This window comes from Peromyscus eremicus, chromosome 8a (genome assembly GCF_949786415.1).
Source record: "Peromyscus eremicus chromosome 8a, PerEre_H2_v1, whole genome shotgun sequence".
Lineage (NCBI taxonomy): Eukaryota > Metazoa > Chordata > Mammalia > Rodentia > Cricetidae > Peromyscus > Peromyscus eremicus.
Genome location: NC_081423.1, coordinates 19800391 through 19818319, shown reverse-complemented (window position 1 = coordinate 19818319; position 17929 = coordinate 19800391). Strand labels below are relative to the sequence as shown.

Here is a 17929-nt window from a genome sequence, read left to right as displayed (position 1 = left end):
CTTCTGTGATTTAAAAAAAAAAAACTTTAAGTTTTTACAAAGTGATGTAGAGGGGATATGAGTGATTCAGGGATGGGGCCAGCCTTACACAAGTGAGCTCCTGCATAAAAGAATTGAGACGGAAGGAGAAAGTTGAGAGATGGAGGAAATAGTTCTTTCTTGAAAACCTGAAACTGAGTGGGGCGGTGGTGGCGCATGCCTTTAATCCCAGCACTCCCCGGGAGGCAGAGGCAGGCGGATCTTTGTGAGTTCGAGGCCAGCCTGGTCTACAGAGCGAGATCCAGGAAAGGCGCAAAGCTACACAGAGAAACTCTGTCTCAAAAAACAAACAAACAAAGCCAGGTGGTGGTGGTGCATGCCTTTAATCCCAGCACTCGGGAGGCAGAGGCAGGCGGATCTCTGTGAGTTTGAGCCCAGCCTGGGCTACCAAGTGAGTTCTAGGAAAGGCGCAAAGCTACACAGAGAAACCCTGTCTCGAAAAAACCAAAAACAAAAACAAAAACAAAAAAACTAAGAAAGAAAACCTGAAACTGGAGGGAGTTTAGGGAAGGCTGTTCAGAACTTGGCTCTTCCGGGCTGGATGTTAGATCGAGCATATCACCTCTCTGAGCCTCCATGTTTGTTTGTTTGTTTGTTCTTTCATGTCTAGTAAGGAGCTTGAGATACGGTTGTTGGGAAACTTTGAAGAAATGGATATAGCGAGTGCTTCTGGCAAAGGCCGGGTCAGTGGCAGCTGGCCTGCTTGAGTTACTTGAAAATGTTTTCCTTGCTGTGGTTTGAAAAAAGGTTTTAGCACTAGTCCTTGAAAACATCCCTAAACCATCTCTGGCAAGCCCGTAATCCAGCATGAGGAGGCAGAAGCGCAGGATCATTGAAAGTTGGAGGTCAGCCTGCTCTACAAAGCAAGTTCTGGGCCAGCCAGAGCTATACAAAGAGACCCTGTCTCGAAACCAAAACCAAAAAAGGGCACGCATCCAACAAGCCGCCCATAGCTCATGGCTTCTCTCTGCAGAGCCTGATGGCTGTGTGGTTCAGGGAGCTGCTATATATGAACAAACCACCGGTCATGGTCCTTGCTTAATTCTAGATCTTCCTTTCCTTCTCCCAAAGAACTGGTCAGGAGGTTCCTAGCCTTGCGACCTCCACTCCGTGCCCCAGCTGAGGACAGTGGTAAATTAACCACGTGATCAGAAAGCCACAGCTTGGCTTTGCTCAGGTGTCGGCTGCTGTCTACTGAATACTGTCTGCTAGGCTTCTCTTCGTGCGTAGATCATCAGTTAATCTTCACAATGACCTTTCCTAATGCTTCTTGGGAGAAAATGAGGGTCAGAGAGAGTCACCAATTCTCTCAGGTCACACCTTCTTCCTCAGGCATGGTACCACTCCGTTCCTTCTCCTGGAAGCCCTCCGCATGTGCAGTCCCCCGACTTGCCACCGCGTCTCTGTTCCCAGACACACGGTGCTTGCCTCTCTCCATCCTTATTACATTGCTATGTCATTGATGGTTCATGTGACATGAAGACTGTTTTGTTGTTGTTTGTCGTTTTTGTTTGTTTTGTTTTTCGAGACAGCGTTTCTCTATGTAGTTTTGGTGCCTGTCCTAGAACTTGCTCTGTAGACCAGGCTAGCCTCGAACTCACAGAGATCCGCCTGCCTCTGCCTCCCAGGTGCTGGGATTAAAGGCGTGCGCCACCACCGCCGGGCAACATGAAGACTGACAGATAGCTCTCTGATCTCCTCCAATCAGAACTATAATGCTTTCCCTTGACTGCTAAATGAATTCTTCTATGTAGGTCCACACACATAGATGTTCTGCAGAACTGGCCAGCGAAACCAAAACAATAGTTCCTGTGTATAAGTGACCATGGGTCAGATGTTTGCTGCTCCAGCCTTTGGATTTTACCCTGTGCTCTCTAGGAGGGTTGCATGTTCAAGACGCTGGCTGGTAAGGTGGCGCCCAGAGCCCCTGCTGACCTGGCGGCCTCTGTCTCTGCAGGATGCTGTATCTGCCTTGCTGGAGCAGACAGCCGTGGAGCTAGAGAAGAGGCAAGAGGGGAGAGGCAGCTCCCAGACCCTGGAGGGCAGCTGGTGAGTGAGTGCACCCCAGGGGCTGGATTCGGAGATCCCTGACCACTGGGCCGCCAAGGGAAGGTTTCCCTGGGAGCATCAAGGACCTCTGCTTACAGTCAGCGCAGGCACAGTGGTACCCCAAACCCTTTCCCAGTTTGTGTTCCGTAAATCTCCCATGCATTCTTCCTGCCTGATGTTATTGTTTGTTTTGGTGTACTGACATTTATTTGGGCTTAAAAAAAAAAAATTAAAACCAGGCATGGTGGCTCACATCTGTGATCCCAGCACATAGGATGCTAAGGTAGAATGATCGTTCTGAGTTCAAGACCAATCTAGGTTTAAAAAAAAAAAAAAATTAAACCTTACTATAGGTTTTAAATTTGAATCATTTGCCATAAATTGTTTATTGTTCAGTAAGAATTGCACTTGCCGGGCGGTGGTGACGCACGCCTTTAATCCCAGCACTCGGGAGGCAGAGCCAGGCGGATCTCTGTGAGTTCAAGGCCAGCCTGGGCTACCAAGTGAGTCCCAGGAAAGGCGCAAAGCTACACAGAGAAACCCTGTCTCAAAAAACCAAAAAAAAAAAAAAAAAAAAAAAAAAAAAGAATTGCACTTGGTTGCTAGGAATAGCCCGAAGAAATAATAGAAATGAGAAAGTTCTGGTCTGAGAATGCAGCTCACTAGTAAAGTGTTTGCCCAGCACACATAAGGTCCTAAGTTCAATTCCCAGCATGAGGAGGAGGAGGAAGAGGAGAAAACTGTTGAAGTTGTTCCTTTGTTACTTAAGGATAAGAGGAAACAATCTAATCGCCTAGCTCCATGGTAGTACTGGAAACTCAGGCTTCTTCTGTTTCTCTGGTTTGCTGTCTTTACTGAGACCTCATCATTGTGGCAATCACTCATCAGGAAAGATTAAAGATGAAATGCTTGTGCATCTCATAGCCAAGAAGTTCTTCTGCAAGTCACATACAGCAGCTTCCACTTGCTTCCCATTGGCTGGCCTTTGCAGTGAGGCCCACTCACTGCGAGGGAGACTAGGACGTGAGCACTATGGCCCCAATGTGGACATCAAGCTTCTGCTTCTGAAACAAAGAGGCAGGAATGGATCTGAGGCGAGTGAGCTCGCTCTGCCTCAGAGGGTAGCCTTGTAAAAGACAACAGCATCAACACTGCTCACACAGTCTGCCATCTTCCTGTATTTAAAAGGAAAGACGGAGCTGTCCAGCAAGGCTGAAGAACTGTCCCCGACAGGGAGGCTTTCTCCCTGAGCCAATCAGAATGTCTAGACAAGAGCACGTGACACAGTGTTCCGCACTGTGTGGTTCGATGCTGTTGGGTTCCTTCGCATGAACTGCAAGAGGGCACTGCACACTTCAGCAGCCGGGACCTCTGCTGGGGTTTCAATCCTGTCTGTGTGTACCCCTCAGCAAAGCAGTTTCACCTTTTCGTTTGTTGTTGTTGTTTAAGACAGGGTCTCACTATGTAGCACTTGCTGTCCTGGATCTCACTGTGTAGACCAAGTTGGCCTTGAACTCCCAGAGATCCACCTGCCTCTGCCTTCAGAGTGCCATGATTAAAGGCGTGCCACTCGGGGTTGGGGATTTAGCTCAGTGGTAGAGTGCTTGCCTAGCAAGCGCAAGGCCCTGGGTTCAGTCCTCAGCTCCAAAAATAAAGAAAGAAAGAAAGAAAGAAAGAAAGAAAGAAAGAAAGAAAGAAAGAAAGAAAGAAAGAAAGAAAGAAAGAAAGAAAGAAAGAAAGGTGTGCCACTATGCCCAGCTGCACTTTTACTTTAAAAAAAAAAAAAAAAAAAAAAAAAAAAAGGCCGGGCGGTGGTGGCGCTTGCCTTTAATCCCAACACTTGGGAGGCAGAGGCAGGCGGATCTTTGTGAGTTCAAGGCCAACTTGGTCTACAGAGCGAGATCCAGGAAAGGCGCAAAGTTACACAGAGAAACCCTGTCTCTAAAAAAAAAAATTGGCACATAATTAATTGTACACATACAGGTGACCGTATCATATTTAGGTAACTGTGCAGTGTGTCATGGTCACAGGAGCTAATGGCTGACATATCTACTTCATAGACCAGCATTTTATCAACTTGTGGGTTGCAACTCCTTTGGGGGGGTCAAATAACCCTTTCACAGGGGTCACCTAAGACCATCGGAAAACACAGATATTTACGTTATGATTCGTAACAGTCGCAAAATGACAGTTGTGAGGTGGCAGTGAGAACAATTGTGTGGGTGGGGTCACCACAGCGTGAGGAACTGTACTAAAGGGGGGTCACCACAGCATGAGGACCTGTACTAAAGGGGGGTCACCATAGCGTGAGGAACTGTACTAAAGGGGGGTCACCACAGCGTGAGGCACTGTACTAAAGGGGGGTCACCACAGCGTGAGGAACTGTACTAAAGGGGGGTCACCACAGCGTGAGGAACTGTACTAAAGGGGGGTCACCACAGCGTGAGGGACTGTACTAAAGGGGGGTCACCACAGCGTGAGGAACTGTACTAAAGGGGGGTCACCACAGCGTGAGGAACTGTACTAAAGGGGGGTCACCACAGCGTGAGGAACTGTACTAAAGGGGGGTCACCACAGCGTGAGGAACTGTACTAAAGGGGGGTCACCACAGCGTGAGGACCTGTACTAAAGGGGGATCACCACAGCGTGAGGAACTGTACTAAAGGGGGGTCACCACAGCGTGAGGAACTGTACTAAAGGGGGGTCACCACAGCGTGAGGAACTGTACTAAAGGGGGGTCACCACAGCGTGAGGAACTGTACTAAAGGGGGGTCACCACAGCGTGAGGAACTGTACTAAATAAAGGGGGGTCACCACAGCGTGAGGAACTGTACTAAATAAAGGGGGGTCACCACAGCGTGAGGAACTGTACTAAAGGGGGGTCACCACAGCGTGAGGAACTGTACTAAAGGGGGGTCACCACAGCGTGAGGAACTGTACTAAAGGGGGGTCACCACAGCGTGAGGAACTGTACTAAAGGGGGGTCACCACAGCATGAGGACCTGTACTAAAGGGGGGTCACCACAGCGTGAGGAACTGTACTAAATAAAGGGGGGTCACCACAGCGTGAGGAACTGTACTAAAGGGGGGTCACCACAGCGTGAGGAACTGTACTAAAGGGGGGTCACCACAGCATGAGGACCTGTACTAAAGGGGGGTCACCACAGCGTGAGGAACTGTACTAAATAAAGGGGGGTCACCACAGCGTGAGGAACTGTACTAAAGGGGGGTCACCACAGCGTGAGGAACTGTACTAAAGGGGGGTCACCACAGCGTGAGGAACTGTACTAAAGGGAGGTCACCACAGCATGAGGAACTGTACTAAAGGGTCACGGTGTCAGGAAGGTCCAGAACCACTGTCATAGAGCAGCATGCAGCCTCGGCCCTTCCAGCCATTTTCTTAGCTAGTTCTGTTGTTTCATTTGAGATGGGGTCTGACTATGGAGCCCTGGCTAGCCTGACAGTCCGCTGTGCAGACCAGGCTGGCCTCAAATTCATGGCTAATCCTCTAGCCCCTGCCTGCACTAAGCCCGGTTTCTTTCCGCCATTCTTACACACAACCTGCTGTTAAACTGTAGCCAACCTGTGCAGTAGCATGGCAGAACTTCTCCTCCTCTCTGAGTCATGTGGTACTCACCATGTGACCTCTCTTACCCTCCCTCCTCCAGCCTCTCGGAACTACCATTCTCCCCTCATCTCTGTGAGGTCAACTTTCTGATTCCAGACATAAGGGAGAATGGACAGTGTCTGTCTTTCTGCTCCTGGCTTCTTTCCCTTAGCCTAATGTCCTCCGGGTCCTTCTGTGTTGTCACAGGTGACCGCTACTGTGGCTGACTAGCATTCCATATACACAGGCCATGGTTCCTGGTGGACACTTGGCTTGTCCCATACCTTGGCTGCTGGGAACAGCGCTTCACTGAACAGGGGGTGACCAGACTTTCTATTATTGCAGCCAACAACCTGGAAGACACGGTCAATCACTCCTTTGTATTATCATTGTTATAGTCCCAAATTCTGTAATTGGTCTTGGAGGGAGCCTTCCCTTACAATCTTTGACTCCAGGGGTCACCATATGTTTCCTGGACAGGACCAGATGGCAGATACCATCTGCTGTGGCCACATAGTTTCCGCTACGTCTCCTCAAGTTGCCTGTACAGTGTGAAAACAGCATGGGCCATGAGTAACCAGTGGCCACGTCTGTATTCCTGTGACAGCCCATGTGTGGACACTGGAACTGACATTTCTTAACAGTTGTACCCACCACAATGAACATCGCCTTGTTTGTTTTGTTTGTTTGTTTGTTTTCAGCCACTTAAAAAAAGGGCAGGGGGATGTAGTTCAGTTGGTACATTCTTGCCTAGCATACGCGAAGCCCTGGGTTCGATTCCCCAGCACTCCATAAACTGGGTGTGAAGCCACATTACCTGTAATTCCAGTATTTGTACTCTGGAGGTGGAGGCAGAGGAATCAAATTTCCAGATGGCCACATAATGAGTTCAAGGTTAGCCTGGGATACTTTGAGACCCTATCTCCACACAAAAATAAATATCAATATAAAAGTAATCCACAGCTTAAACTGCCCAGAAAAAAAAAAAAAAAAAAAGCGCAGCAGGCTGGATTGGGCTGATAGGCGATTCCTGCTGACATAGGCGCTCTTCTTGACCATTTTTCCATGTGATAAAGAGCGTCCCAGGCCACTGGAATTTTGTATTCCTTTGTTTCTGGCTTGGTCACAGTGTCCATCTCACCCTCGCTGTCCCTGGCAACCCCTGTGCTGACAGTCCCCCAAGCTAAGGTCTGATGCCAGAGCCAGCCCAGGTCCCCTCTCCCCACACCCTGGCATGAGATCAGTGGTTTCTACTGAATTCCAAGCTAGTGCTGAAACTTTTCAAGCCGTCTCCTAGCAACCACCTTCTGTTCTTGCTCCCCTTGTGGCCCCCTTGCTCCCCACCCCCTGCCATTCACACTTCCCAGATGCCAGCTCACAAAGAGGGCCAGGCCTCTCAGAGGCGCTCCGGTGGGGTGGGTCCATCTGCAGCCCCCTCCCCCCCGGCCTGGAGGTGGCTTTTGATCCTTGGGCAGTCACTAGCCTCGGTGCACCTGCTCAGCCCCGGAGTCCAGTGGAGGTCTCCCAGAGAACAGCTCTCAACACTAGGGCACTGATCTGCAGTATTAAGGCCCAATGAACCTCAGCTACACACACACACACACACACACACACACACACCCTCTTTTTAACTGTTTTGGTGCCTTTACTGCAAGCATCAGAGGAGCATTTCTCTCTGTCTGTTCTATGGCAACACTGTCCTCAGACTCTCAGTTCTGTCCTCTGTCTCCCAAGCGCTGAGCTCAGGTGTACTCCACCACACCTCAGTAGAAAACCGCATTAATTCTGTTGAAGGGTCGCAGGCAAAACAATACTCTGGTTATTAGAAAACCGAAGAGCCAGGGAGTTGGCTCAATATGCAAAGGCATTTGCCACCAAGCCTGATGACCTGAGTTCAGTCCCCAGGATCCACATTGTAAAGGGAGAGAACCAACTCCTGAGAGTTGTCCTCTGACCTCTGACCCCCTCCACGTGTGCTCTGTGCCGTGTTCATGCCCTCACTCACCTGCATACATCATACACAAAATAATCAACTAGAAAGAAAACTCAGGAAACGAGAGTCTCAAACCTTGGGAGGGCGAAAAGCCCTGATGTGTGTCTGTCTGGGATGATGTTGACAGGTGGCACTACTGTGCCCCTGCGCCCGAGCACGTCACCTCTTAACACACAAGGCACAGTGCTTCTCCGGTAGGACTGTTAGATAGGAAACACTCCCAGTAACAGTGACTAAAATATCCTGAACTTACGCTCTCCAGCACTTAATTGAACTACTATACTGACCTAGAATATGTACATTTAGGGCTGTGGATACAGCTCAGTGACAGAGTGTTTGCCTGGCATAAAGAGGTTCAGGGTTCAGTCTCCAGGACCACTAAAATACAGACTAAATGAAGTCCCTGTTCATGAGTTGACAGATACTACTGACCGCTTTGCCTAGAATGCTCACATTCTCACTCTGCACAGGGACGGGTCTGTTTCCTAACCCTTCACCAACACGGGATAACATCAGCTGGCATTTCGTGTTGGTGGTTTGGTCTGCTGCTGCACTGGGTGGAAGATGTCGTGTATGTTTTGTTTCTCGGCACTGTTGAGATTGAGTGGGGTCTTTTTTTTTTTTTTTTTCCTGTCCTGGAACATTTCAATCACTGACAGTGAAATAGTAGAGACTGGCCCAGCGGTCACGTGCTCAGTCGGGCTAAGCCTCCTAGTTCCCCTGTGACACTGGAGGAGGCTGTCAGCCTGTGCAACTCACACTGATCCTGTGGGGTGACCACACCCTCGCTCAGCACTGCTGACTTCCAGAAGGGCTGGTGAATGAATCCTGCAGATTGCTCTATGTGCGCACTCCTTGTGGATCTGTGTCTGGGACTACAGAGAAGAGCTCCCCTTATCGCAAGCTCCCTCGCAGTGGAGAAGAATCTCCCTCGCCGGCTGTGAACAGACATGGAGGTTGACTCTCCCCGTCGGGGAACCCTCAGGGAGATGCTGTGTTTCCCCCACAGTGAGCCTCACAGCAGACCGTGTGGCACATGCTCGGCTTTGGCTGGGATTCTTGTGGCTCAGCGTGGTGACACACTGTTACACACAGGCCAGGGCCTGGCAGCAATGTACATCTTTGAGAAGTCAAGATAGGATGAGATGTAAATTACCACCCCCCATGTGCCGTCTATTAGACTCACGAATCCTTCTAGCCCTGGAGCCCAGGGGACAGAGAGTAGTAACATGGCCGAGGCTGTTCAGAACTGGTGCTGGAACAGTTAGCTATACGTATGGAAAAAATTAATTTTTATTCTTGTTTCACCTCAATCAAAAATTGATCTGGTTTGGATCATAGAGCTAAAACATCAAAACTGAAATGATAAAGCTTTAGCAGAAAGTACAGGGAATTCCGCTGGCTGTGATGTAGCTCAGTGGAAGAGTGCTTGCCTAAGTGTGCTTATGGTCCTGAATTCAGTCCCCAGTGTAACGATAAACAAATAAATAATAAATAAGTGTATAGGAAATGTTTTACAAAGGTTTTGTGGGACACAAAAAGCACAAGCTGTAGCTGGAATAAGGCAGACTTTAACCAGGTGTTCAGAGCAGCCTCAGCTACATGAAACCCTATCTCAAAAATAATAATTAAAAAAAAAATAGCAACAATCAGATGCAAGGCTAGTCCCAGTGGAATGACTGGCAGCTGCAAGTGTTGGCAGGGAGCTGGAGCACTCACTGCATTGCCGTTGGAACTGTAAGTGATGGAATGACTCTGGAGACTCACTTTGCTGGTTCTGTTAAAAGGTAAATGTCCAGTCATTGACTCAGCTGATCTCTGAACTGTGTATCTTTCTAAGCTAAATTGTCCACCCCTCCAAATTCGGATGGTAAAAGCCTACTGAGTGCCAGTACCTCAGCATGTGACTGCATCTGGAGACAGGACCTTGCAGAGGCAATTAAAGTAGGGTGGACCTGATGCAGCCTGATGGGTGTCTTTATAAAAAGAGGAACCGTGGACACACAGAGAGACACCAGGCACTTGTGAGCACGGAAAAGAGGAAGTGAGCTCAGCAAGGAGTCGCCTGCAAGGCAAGGACAGGGGCCTTGGGAGAAACCATACTACTGAACCTCCATCTCAGACATCAGCCTCCAGAACTGTGGGAAACACAGTTCTGTGGTGTTTCACTTTGGCAGCCTCAACTAATAATGTAATATCTAAAAAAATGACACCCTGGCTCCATAGCAAAGACTTGCCCACGGGTGTTCATGGCAACTTCAGTCATGGTGACCGAGAGATGGTTGCAGTTTGGTGTTCATGGACTAATGAAATGCTAAACACACTACATCCTGTGGAATGTTACTCAGTAATAAAAAGGAAGGGAGCTACTGATGAATGCAGAACCTGGATGAATGTTGAAAACATGCTACCAGAAGCCAAGGATGCAAGAGCATGTGTTGTTTGACTCTGCTTACGTGAAACTCGAGAAAAATCAAATTTGATCTGTCATACCAGAAAGCTCCACTGGTAGCCCCCAGGGAGTAGACGGGAGGCTTGGTGGAAAGGGTAGACAGAAGGCACCTTACTGATATGGAGTGTTCTGTATCTTGACACCCCCTTCTGGCTTCCATGGGGACTTGCACCCACATGATGCACATTCAGACACACACACACAAATAAACAAACAAACAAATAAATAAATAGGTTGTTTTGTTGAGGTCCTAGTGGTGAAATCTAGGGCATCAGACATGCCAGGAAAATGCTCTGCTTCTGAGCTACAGTCCAGCCCTATATTGAAGGTTCTTTTGATAAATACCCTTACAATCCTAAGTCTTAGAAACCCTGTCTGGAAGTCTAACCATATAGCATTATGTCACCACAGGACATATGAGGAAGAGACCAGCGAGAATGAGGCAGTAGCTGAGGAGGAGGAAGAGGAGGGAGAGGAAGATGTCTTCGCTGAAAAGGTCTCCCCAGAGGCAGAGGAGTACCCAGCATTAAAGGTAAAAAGAACCTGCCAAGGGAGTTAATATTTCTTCCCAACATCTGGGCTGCCAGAAAAGGCTCTTGGCATCAGGGGATGGTTCTCCAAATGGGCAATGTACTCAGAAGTGGCTTGTCCCTGCACTTTGAGTCATATTTGGAGACATAGTGCACCAGAAGGGACTGATGAGTCCCGATCTTTTCTTCTGCCCTTTGTGGCTTCCCTGTTTCTCTGGTTAGATCACATGGGCCTTGCAGTCACATGGGTCTTAGATCAGAGCCCGACTCTGCCCTTCCCTATATAGTCTTGGTAGACTGCTTCATTCCCACCCAGCCTCCATTTCACCTTTAAAATGCACATGGTAACACCAGCCTTGCTCATAGGCCTGGAAGGGAGATCTCTATTCTCAGAGCCTGCAGGATGCCTGCAGCTAATACTCATGATGTTCTTGAACAGAGCCCGGGGGCAGAGCCTCCAGTGCCTGGCCAGGGGGTCCTAGAGCAAAACCCAAGCACTTTTTTCTGCCTCCTCTGCACCAAGGAGTGTCTCTGCAGTTTCTCCCGCAAGAGGGCGCTCTTGTCACACTCAAGCAGGTATTGTTTCTGCTAAGACAGTTCTGGGCTAAGTGTTTATGCCCATCTTTTGCTGGTGGCTGCTGTGTGCCGGTAGTGAACCTGATGGGCTGTGGAGAGGTGGGGGTGGTGTTTGTTTGCTTTTTTACTTTTTTGATTTTTGGCAAGGTCTCACTATGTAGCCTAGGCTGGCCTTGAACTCAGTTTTCTTAGTGCAGGGATTATAAGCGTGTGCTACCATGCTTGGCTCTATCGTAGTCTTATAGCCAAAAGGAGGTTTGCTAGTTGCCTCCATGATTCCAAAACAACATTAGAGTTCTTGGCTAAGACCTTGATGGTCTTAGATGTAGCTGGTGCTTAGGTACAGAGGATGGATGGTCAGTGCACCAGAACCTGAGTACCGTCGTGGCTTACAGGAGCTGGTGGTGCCTCCTCCACCTCCCAGAAGTACACGCGGTAGAAGAGTGGGAATGGGCACTCTAGCCTGGAATGCCATTCTGGGAGATCCAGCTGACTAAGCTGGCATGGTGAGAGGCCAAGAAGGTTCACCTGTGCCTGTGGCCAAAAGTGAAGCAGAACTAGGTTGCCAAGCAGACCAAGAGAGGCCCAGAGACCCAGTGGACACTGTTGTCAAGACTGACTTCTTCCTCAGGTGGACAGAGAGACCAACACTGACAGCGTGGCCCCATCCCCCACAGTGGTGCGGCCCAAGGACCGACGGGTGGGTGCCCCCACGCCAGGGCCATTTCTTCGAGGGAATACCATCATCCGCTCCAAGACCTTCTCACCTGGACCCCAGAGCCAATATGTGTGCCGGGTAAGCAAGCGATGGTACCTTCTCCTCCCCTCAGAGCAGCCAGGGGTCACTCTCTTGGCCTGTTTTACTCTCACAGTGTGCCTTGGGCATCTTCTGGTAGGTTTAATTCTATGGACCTCAGTTTCCCTCACGTGGACTACACAGGCCCACTTCAGAGGACAATTTCACGCTTGATTGGTTGATGTAAGAGTAAGCTGGCATATGGGACTGAGTGGACGGCTCAGTGGGTAGGAACCCTTGCTGTGCAAGCCTGAGGACTTGCGTTAGAATCCTTTAACACCCATGTCCTACAGCCTCAGCTCTGGGGCCGAGAAACACGTGGCTCCTGGGACCTCGCTACCGGCCAGCCTAGCCAAGCTTTGGGTTCAATGAAAAGACTTTGTCTCAAGGGAATAAAACACAGGGCAATAAAGGAAGGCACCATGTATAATCCTCTAGCCTCAGGTACACACAAACACACACACACACACACACACACACACACACACACACACACTACACACACAGAAAATAAGCTTTTCAAAGAAAAAACGAATATGCCATGAAACGATAGAGTTACAGTCAAAAGGAAGAGGGTGGTTTCACTTGTGGTTTAAAATCACAGCCTAGCACAGCTGTGATCTCAGCATCTGGGTGACTAAGGCAGGAGGACCCAGAGTTTGAGAGTTCGAGGTCAGTCTAGGCTTACCTAGAGAAACTCTGTGTAAAAGCAAACACGGGCAGCAACGTTACCCACCGAGACACCTGCAGGATTGACTTCACTTTGGTTGTTCAATAGTCTTCCCTTTTCTTTAGTATAGATTTCTTTAATGTAGTTATTTAACGAACAAAAGGTCCTAGAAGACTGTTTTTCATTTTTTGATTGTTTTGTTTGGCTTTTAATTTAATGTCTATGGTATTTTGCCTGCATGTGTGTCTATTCATCATACATGTCTCTGATGCCTAGAGAGGCCAGAAGAGGGTGTCAGATCTTCTGGGACTGGAGTTAAGAGATGATTGTGAGCTGCCATGTGGATGCTGGGAATTGAACCTGGGTCTTCTGCAAGAGCAGCCAATGCTCTTAACCACTGAGCCATTTCTCCAGCCCATAGAAGGAGTTAAAATTAGAAATTTAGATTCTAAGAAGCCAAGCCAGGTGAGAGTGGTCAGAGGCTAAAAGAGGTCCCACAGCAGGGTGATGGGTCCAGCCATGTCTAGAAGTGGAAAGCTGGTCTTCTCTTGTCTTCCCAGAATGGTCTTTAACCAACTGCTTCCTCTTCATTTAACATCCTCCTTGTGTAGACATTTCAAAGGCTTTGTGTATGTATACCACAACAAGATGCTCCTGGCAGCTTTGGTTTTGAATTGCATTGCAACATAACTGTTTTCTGACTCTGTACCCCACAAATCACGACAGAAACCAAGGGCCTGGCTGAGTGTGATGGCCCATACCTGTAAGAGTTGTGGCCACTCCAGGTGTGGTGCCATGAGCCTGCGATCCCACTTACTGGGACAGACAGACAGAAGGATCAGGAATCTAAGCCATCCTTGGCTGCCTAGCAATTTCAAGGCCAGCCTAGGCTACGTAAAACCCTATCTCAAACAGAAATCAAGTGTTCCTATGGAGGAAAAAAAAATTATTTTGTTTTTTGAGACAGGGTTTCTCTATGTAGCTTTGGCGCCTTTCCTGGAACTCACTCTGTAGCCCAGGCTGGCCTCGAACTCACAGAGATCCGCCTGCCTCTGCCTCCTGAGTGCTGGGATTAAAGGCATGCGCCACCACCACCTGGTAGAAAAATGTTTTAGATAAAGGATGAGGAAGACAGGGAAATGTGGTGGTGCAAACCATGACGCCAGGAATCAGAGAGACTGAGGCAAGAGGATCCTGAGTTTTAGGCCAGCCTGGCATACATAGCAAACCCTATCTCAGAAACCAGGGACTGCTTGGTGGTGTTGCACACCCACCTATAGTCTAAGCAATAGGAGGGCTGATGAGGCAGGAATATCAGGAATTCAAGACCAGACTGGGCTGCAAAACCCCACCCCCATCCCTACCCCCATCCCCACACACACCCCTCAAAAAAGATAAGTAAGGACTGGAGATTTCACTTGATGGCAGACTGCTCACCTAGCAGCCTAGTGTGTGCAAGGCCTTGGGTTTGATGCTCTGTGATGGGGATAAAAAAAGGAAAGGCTGCCGGGCAGTGGTGGCGCACACCTTTAATCCCAGCACTCGGGAGGCTGAGCCAGGCGGATCTCTGTGAGTTCGAGGCCAGCCTGGACTACCAAGTGAGTTCCAGGAAAGGCGCAAAGCTACACAGAGAAACCCTGTCTCGAAAAACCAAAAAAAAAAAAAAAAAAAAAAAAAGGAAAGGCTTGGTAAACAGGCCTGTAATCAACGGTACTGTCCTTCCTGTGAGCTCCCTTCCTCACTGTTCACACCCTACCCTTCCTGCGGAATGACCAGTGAGCATCTCCCCCACCTTCAAACATTCTAATAGACCCCCACAGACCTGGCCAGGTGCCTGGCCACACGCTGTTGTGGTAGGTGGTAGCTTGATTGCCTTTGAGTTACTGAAACTGAACCTAGGCCTCGCCCATACTAGGCAGGAGATCTACCTCAGTCCAATTCTATTCTTCAGTTAAGCTGCTTGTTAACATTTTAGCTTAAGAAATTAAAAAGTGATAAAGTTTGACATTAAACTCCAGTTCTTTGGTGGAGGTGGAAAGAGCAGAAGGGATTCTTTGGGCCTCGAGGCCACAGATTCTCTAATGGCAGCAGTTGGCCTAGGGCTGGGCTCTGCAGCTTACTCCTGCCCCACGCCCACCCCCAGTCTCTCTCTTCCAGTTACCACGTAGTGATGAGATCCTCGGCACTTTCCTGGTTATCCATCTCTTCGAACTCTGTCTGGGCCAGCCGACTTTCCTTCATGCTACTGTGCATGGAGGGTCCCAGGAGTCATTCTGGTTGCTTGGGCTCTAGAACCAGCTGCCGCTCCCATCCAGCCATGAGGGAAGCATGCCTAGGGCAGGCGCATGCCTTCCCGGAGTCCTGGACTAAAGTGATGCTTGCTATACCGTGCCCTGGCCGGACCCTTACAGACCCGCTGAGTTGTAAGAGTCAGCATGAACAGCCTTCCTTCATGCTCCTCTGATTCAGAAGGCATCACACCCTGAGGGGACCAAGGCTTCACACCCCGAGGGTGCCACTTAACCTGGCTATTGTTGTGGGGGGAGGAAGGGAATTTCTCAGGGCCCCAGGAGCCCATCTCCAAGGCCTAAAGTTATGAGACTGAGTGGAAAGGCTCATCTTTTCATTACCTCAAACTGCACAAATTAAATTCACTGGGTGCTTATCAGTTTAGTCCCCCCCACCCCCACCCAATGCCCCCAAAAAACACCATCCCTGAAGCCCTTCCCAGTGAAAATGGAGACCGTCTCTTCTGGGTTAAATCTCAAGCTGATCATTCAAGTGGATCAGTATCCATGGGAGTAACACAGGCCAAGCTCATGTGCTGCCGAGCTCGTAGGAGAGGTGGGATTTCCTGAAGTCACGGAACACTGATGTTGGAGACCCTGCCTTCTACTGAAGGATGCTACAGTTAAGTCAGCTCACAACTGTAGAGAGGAAAACCCAACCGGCACTTCAAACAGGAGGGCTCCGAAGGATCTAGAGAAGGCTTTAGGGTAACCGCCAAGATCTCGGCTTTTGCAGACTGACGACCTCATGAGCATGAGGTGATAATCAAATACAAATAAATGGGATGCCACTCATCAGAAGTCACACCGAGGGAAATCAGTGGCTGGCTACACTCGGGGAAATGAATGCGTGACTCGTCTTTCATCAGGATTAGCATACCGTTAGGATTTTGTTAAGATGGAAAATGGAAGCACATCAGAGAAGTGGTACCTGTCTGTGCAACCAGCCCAGCAGCCATTTAGTAACCAGCTCTCCTTCGTTGGCTGTGTATGCATCTGTGGGAGTGTATGCCACATGAGTGCAGGTGTCTGTGGAAGCCAGAGAGGCCACTGGATCTCCCAGAACTGGAGTGACAGGTGTGAACTGTGGCTGTGAGCTACCTGCTCTGGGTGCTGAGAATGAAACTTGGGTCCTCTGCAAGAACAGCATGTGCTCTTAACCACTGACCCGTCTGTCCAGCCCCGATAGCCATCTGTTATGAGACTGACTTTCATGCTATCAAAGTGCTTATGTTCAGTAATCATTATTTTACTAAATAATGACCCAAAGAACAAGAGTGGGGAAGCCCGCCATTGAGATGCAGCCCAGAAGCTGTATGTCTGTCCTCGGTGAAAAGGCAGACATTCTGACTCAAGGAAAAAAAAAAACTGTCATATGCTGAAGTTGCTGAGATCTATAGGAAGTTATTGTCAATCTCTGTTTACTTTATAAATCAAGACTTTGTTTTATATGCATGTAGAGGAGAAACACATAAACTTGGGGGTCGGTGCTATTTGTGGCTCCAGGCATCTGATGGCACCGGGGACTGTGTCTTGCATGGGCATTGCTATGCTGGTGCCTCTACCAGCTTCCTGCCACCATTGGCCACATGAGCTCTGGGTGCACTGCTGCCCTCTCCACTTGCCGTCTGTTGATCTCTGAGATCTGGGCAAGTGTGGCGCATTCACAATGACTAGCAGGCCTAAACGGGAAGGCCTGGTGATAGAAAACCACGTTGGATTGGGATTCAAAGCCTAGGGCAATTGTATGCCATCGACAGCCTAGTCCTGACCTGACTCTAGCTGGAAGGGAGGCCATGAAAATAAGACCCAAGGCCCGTCAGTTTCATATCAAGATATGATGTCAAGAGATGGTTGTTGTTTCTGGCCAAGTATCACAAAGTGGGATTTTTCTGTCCTGGGTTGGGGTTGCATCTTCAAATACAACAAAAGGAAATGTTTTGGTTTTTTTTTAAAAAAAATAATAATAATAATTTTCTTTACTTTTATTTTTTGGTGTATGAGTGAGTGTATGTATATGTGCATGGTTGGGATGTGTGTGTACCTGTATGTGTATGTAATAGTTTATGTGCATGCTTCCATGCATGCAGACAGAGGCCAGAGGAGGACATCCAGTGTCCTGTTGTATCACTCTTTACCTTGTTCCCTTGAAACAAGGTCTCCAACTGAACCTAGAGCGAGGCTGGCAGTGATCCTCCTGTCTCCACCTCTGAGAGCAGTGGGCTTACGGTGCACATGTGGCCACTCCCAGCTTTTGACATGAGTGTCAAGTAGCAAATTCTGTTACCCGTTAGACCATCTCCACTGCCCCAAAATGTTTTCTTATGATTCATCTTATGAACTACACTACAAGGCCCATTGCCTTTGTACCCATTTCATAGATGAAAAAAACTGGGGCTCCATGAGTCTACCCTACTTGACTCCAGGGCACAGAGCCACTAGGTGCAATGCTGGTTACTGTCTCTGGAACTTGCTACTTTCCGCCATTCAGCCTCACCTCCTAAAAGGCTACCTGTGGCCTCCTTGAGTCTGAGTACAGCTCCTTCCACTTACTTCATGTCACTTGCTTAGCTGCCCTGTCTTGAAGTCCCCACTGGATTTCTAAGTCTGAAACAGGGACAGTCATTATATTGCCTGCAGTGTTCCACAGTGCCTCTGTCTTATCAGCAACACTGTGTTGTTTGTTATTAGCTAACTTTAACTTTGATTAGGTAGATGGAGTCTTCTCTTTGTGACCTTATTTTTATTTATCAACTATTATGATTTTACAGCACAAAGGAATTGAACCCAAGGCCCTCGTGTAGGCAAATATTCTACCACTGAGCTCTATATTCACAGTCTCTTTCACCTTTTATTTTGAGGCAGGGTTTCATTTTTTAGCCCAAGCTAGCCTTGAGCCTACTGTACAGCTCAGGCCAACATTGACTTT

At 48.7% G+C, this 17929-nt stretch overlaps 1 protein-coding gene across 2 annotated transcripts in view; it reads left to right on the top strand.

The window, feature by feature from the left end:
• Positions 1 to 17929, top strand: part of Wwc1 (WW and C2 domain containing 1) — a 141898-nt gene that overhangs the window by 117548 nt on the left and 6421 nt on the right. For both annotated transcript variants that reach the window (XM_059270350.1, XM_059270351.1), the window contains exons 17-19: positions 1997 to 2088; positions 10552 to 10672; positions 11878 to 12042. In XM_059270350.1, the coding sequence (XP_059126333.1) occupies positions 1997 to 2088; positions 10552 to 10672; positions 11878 to 12042 (378 nt within the window). The remainder of the gene's footprint in view (positions 1 to 1996; positions 2089 to 10551; positions 10673 to 11877; positions 12043 to 17929) is intronic.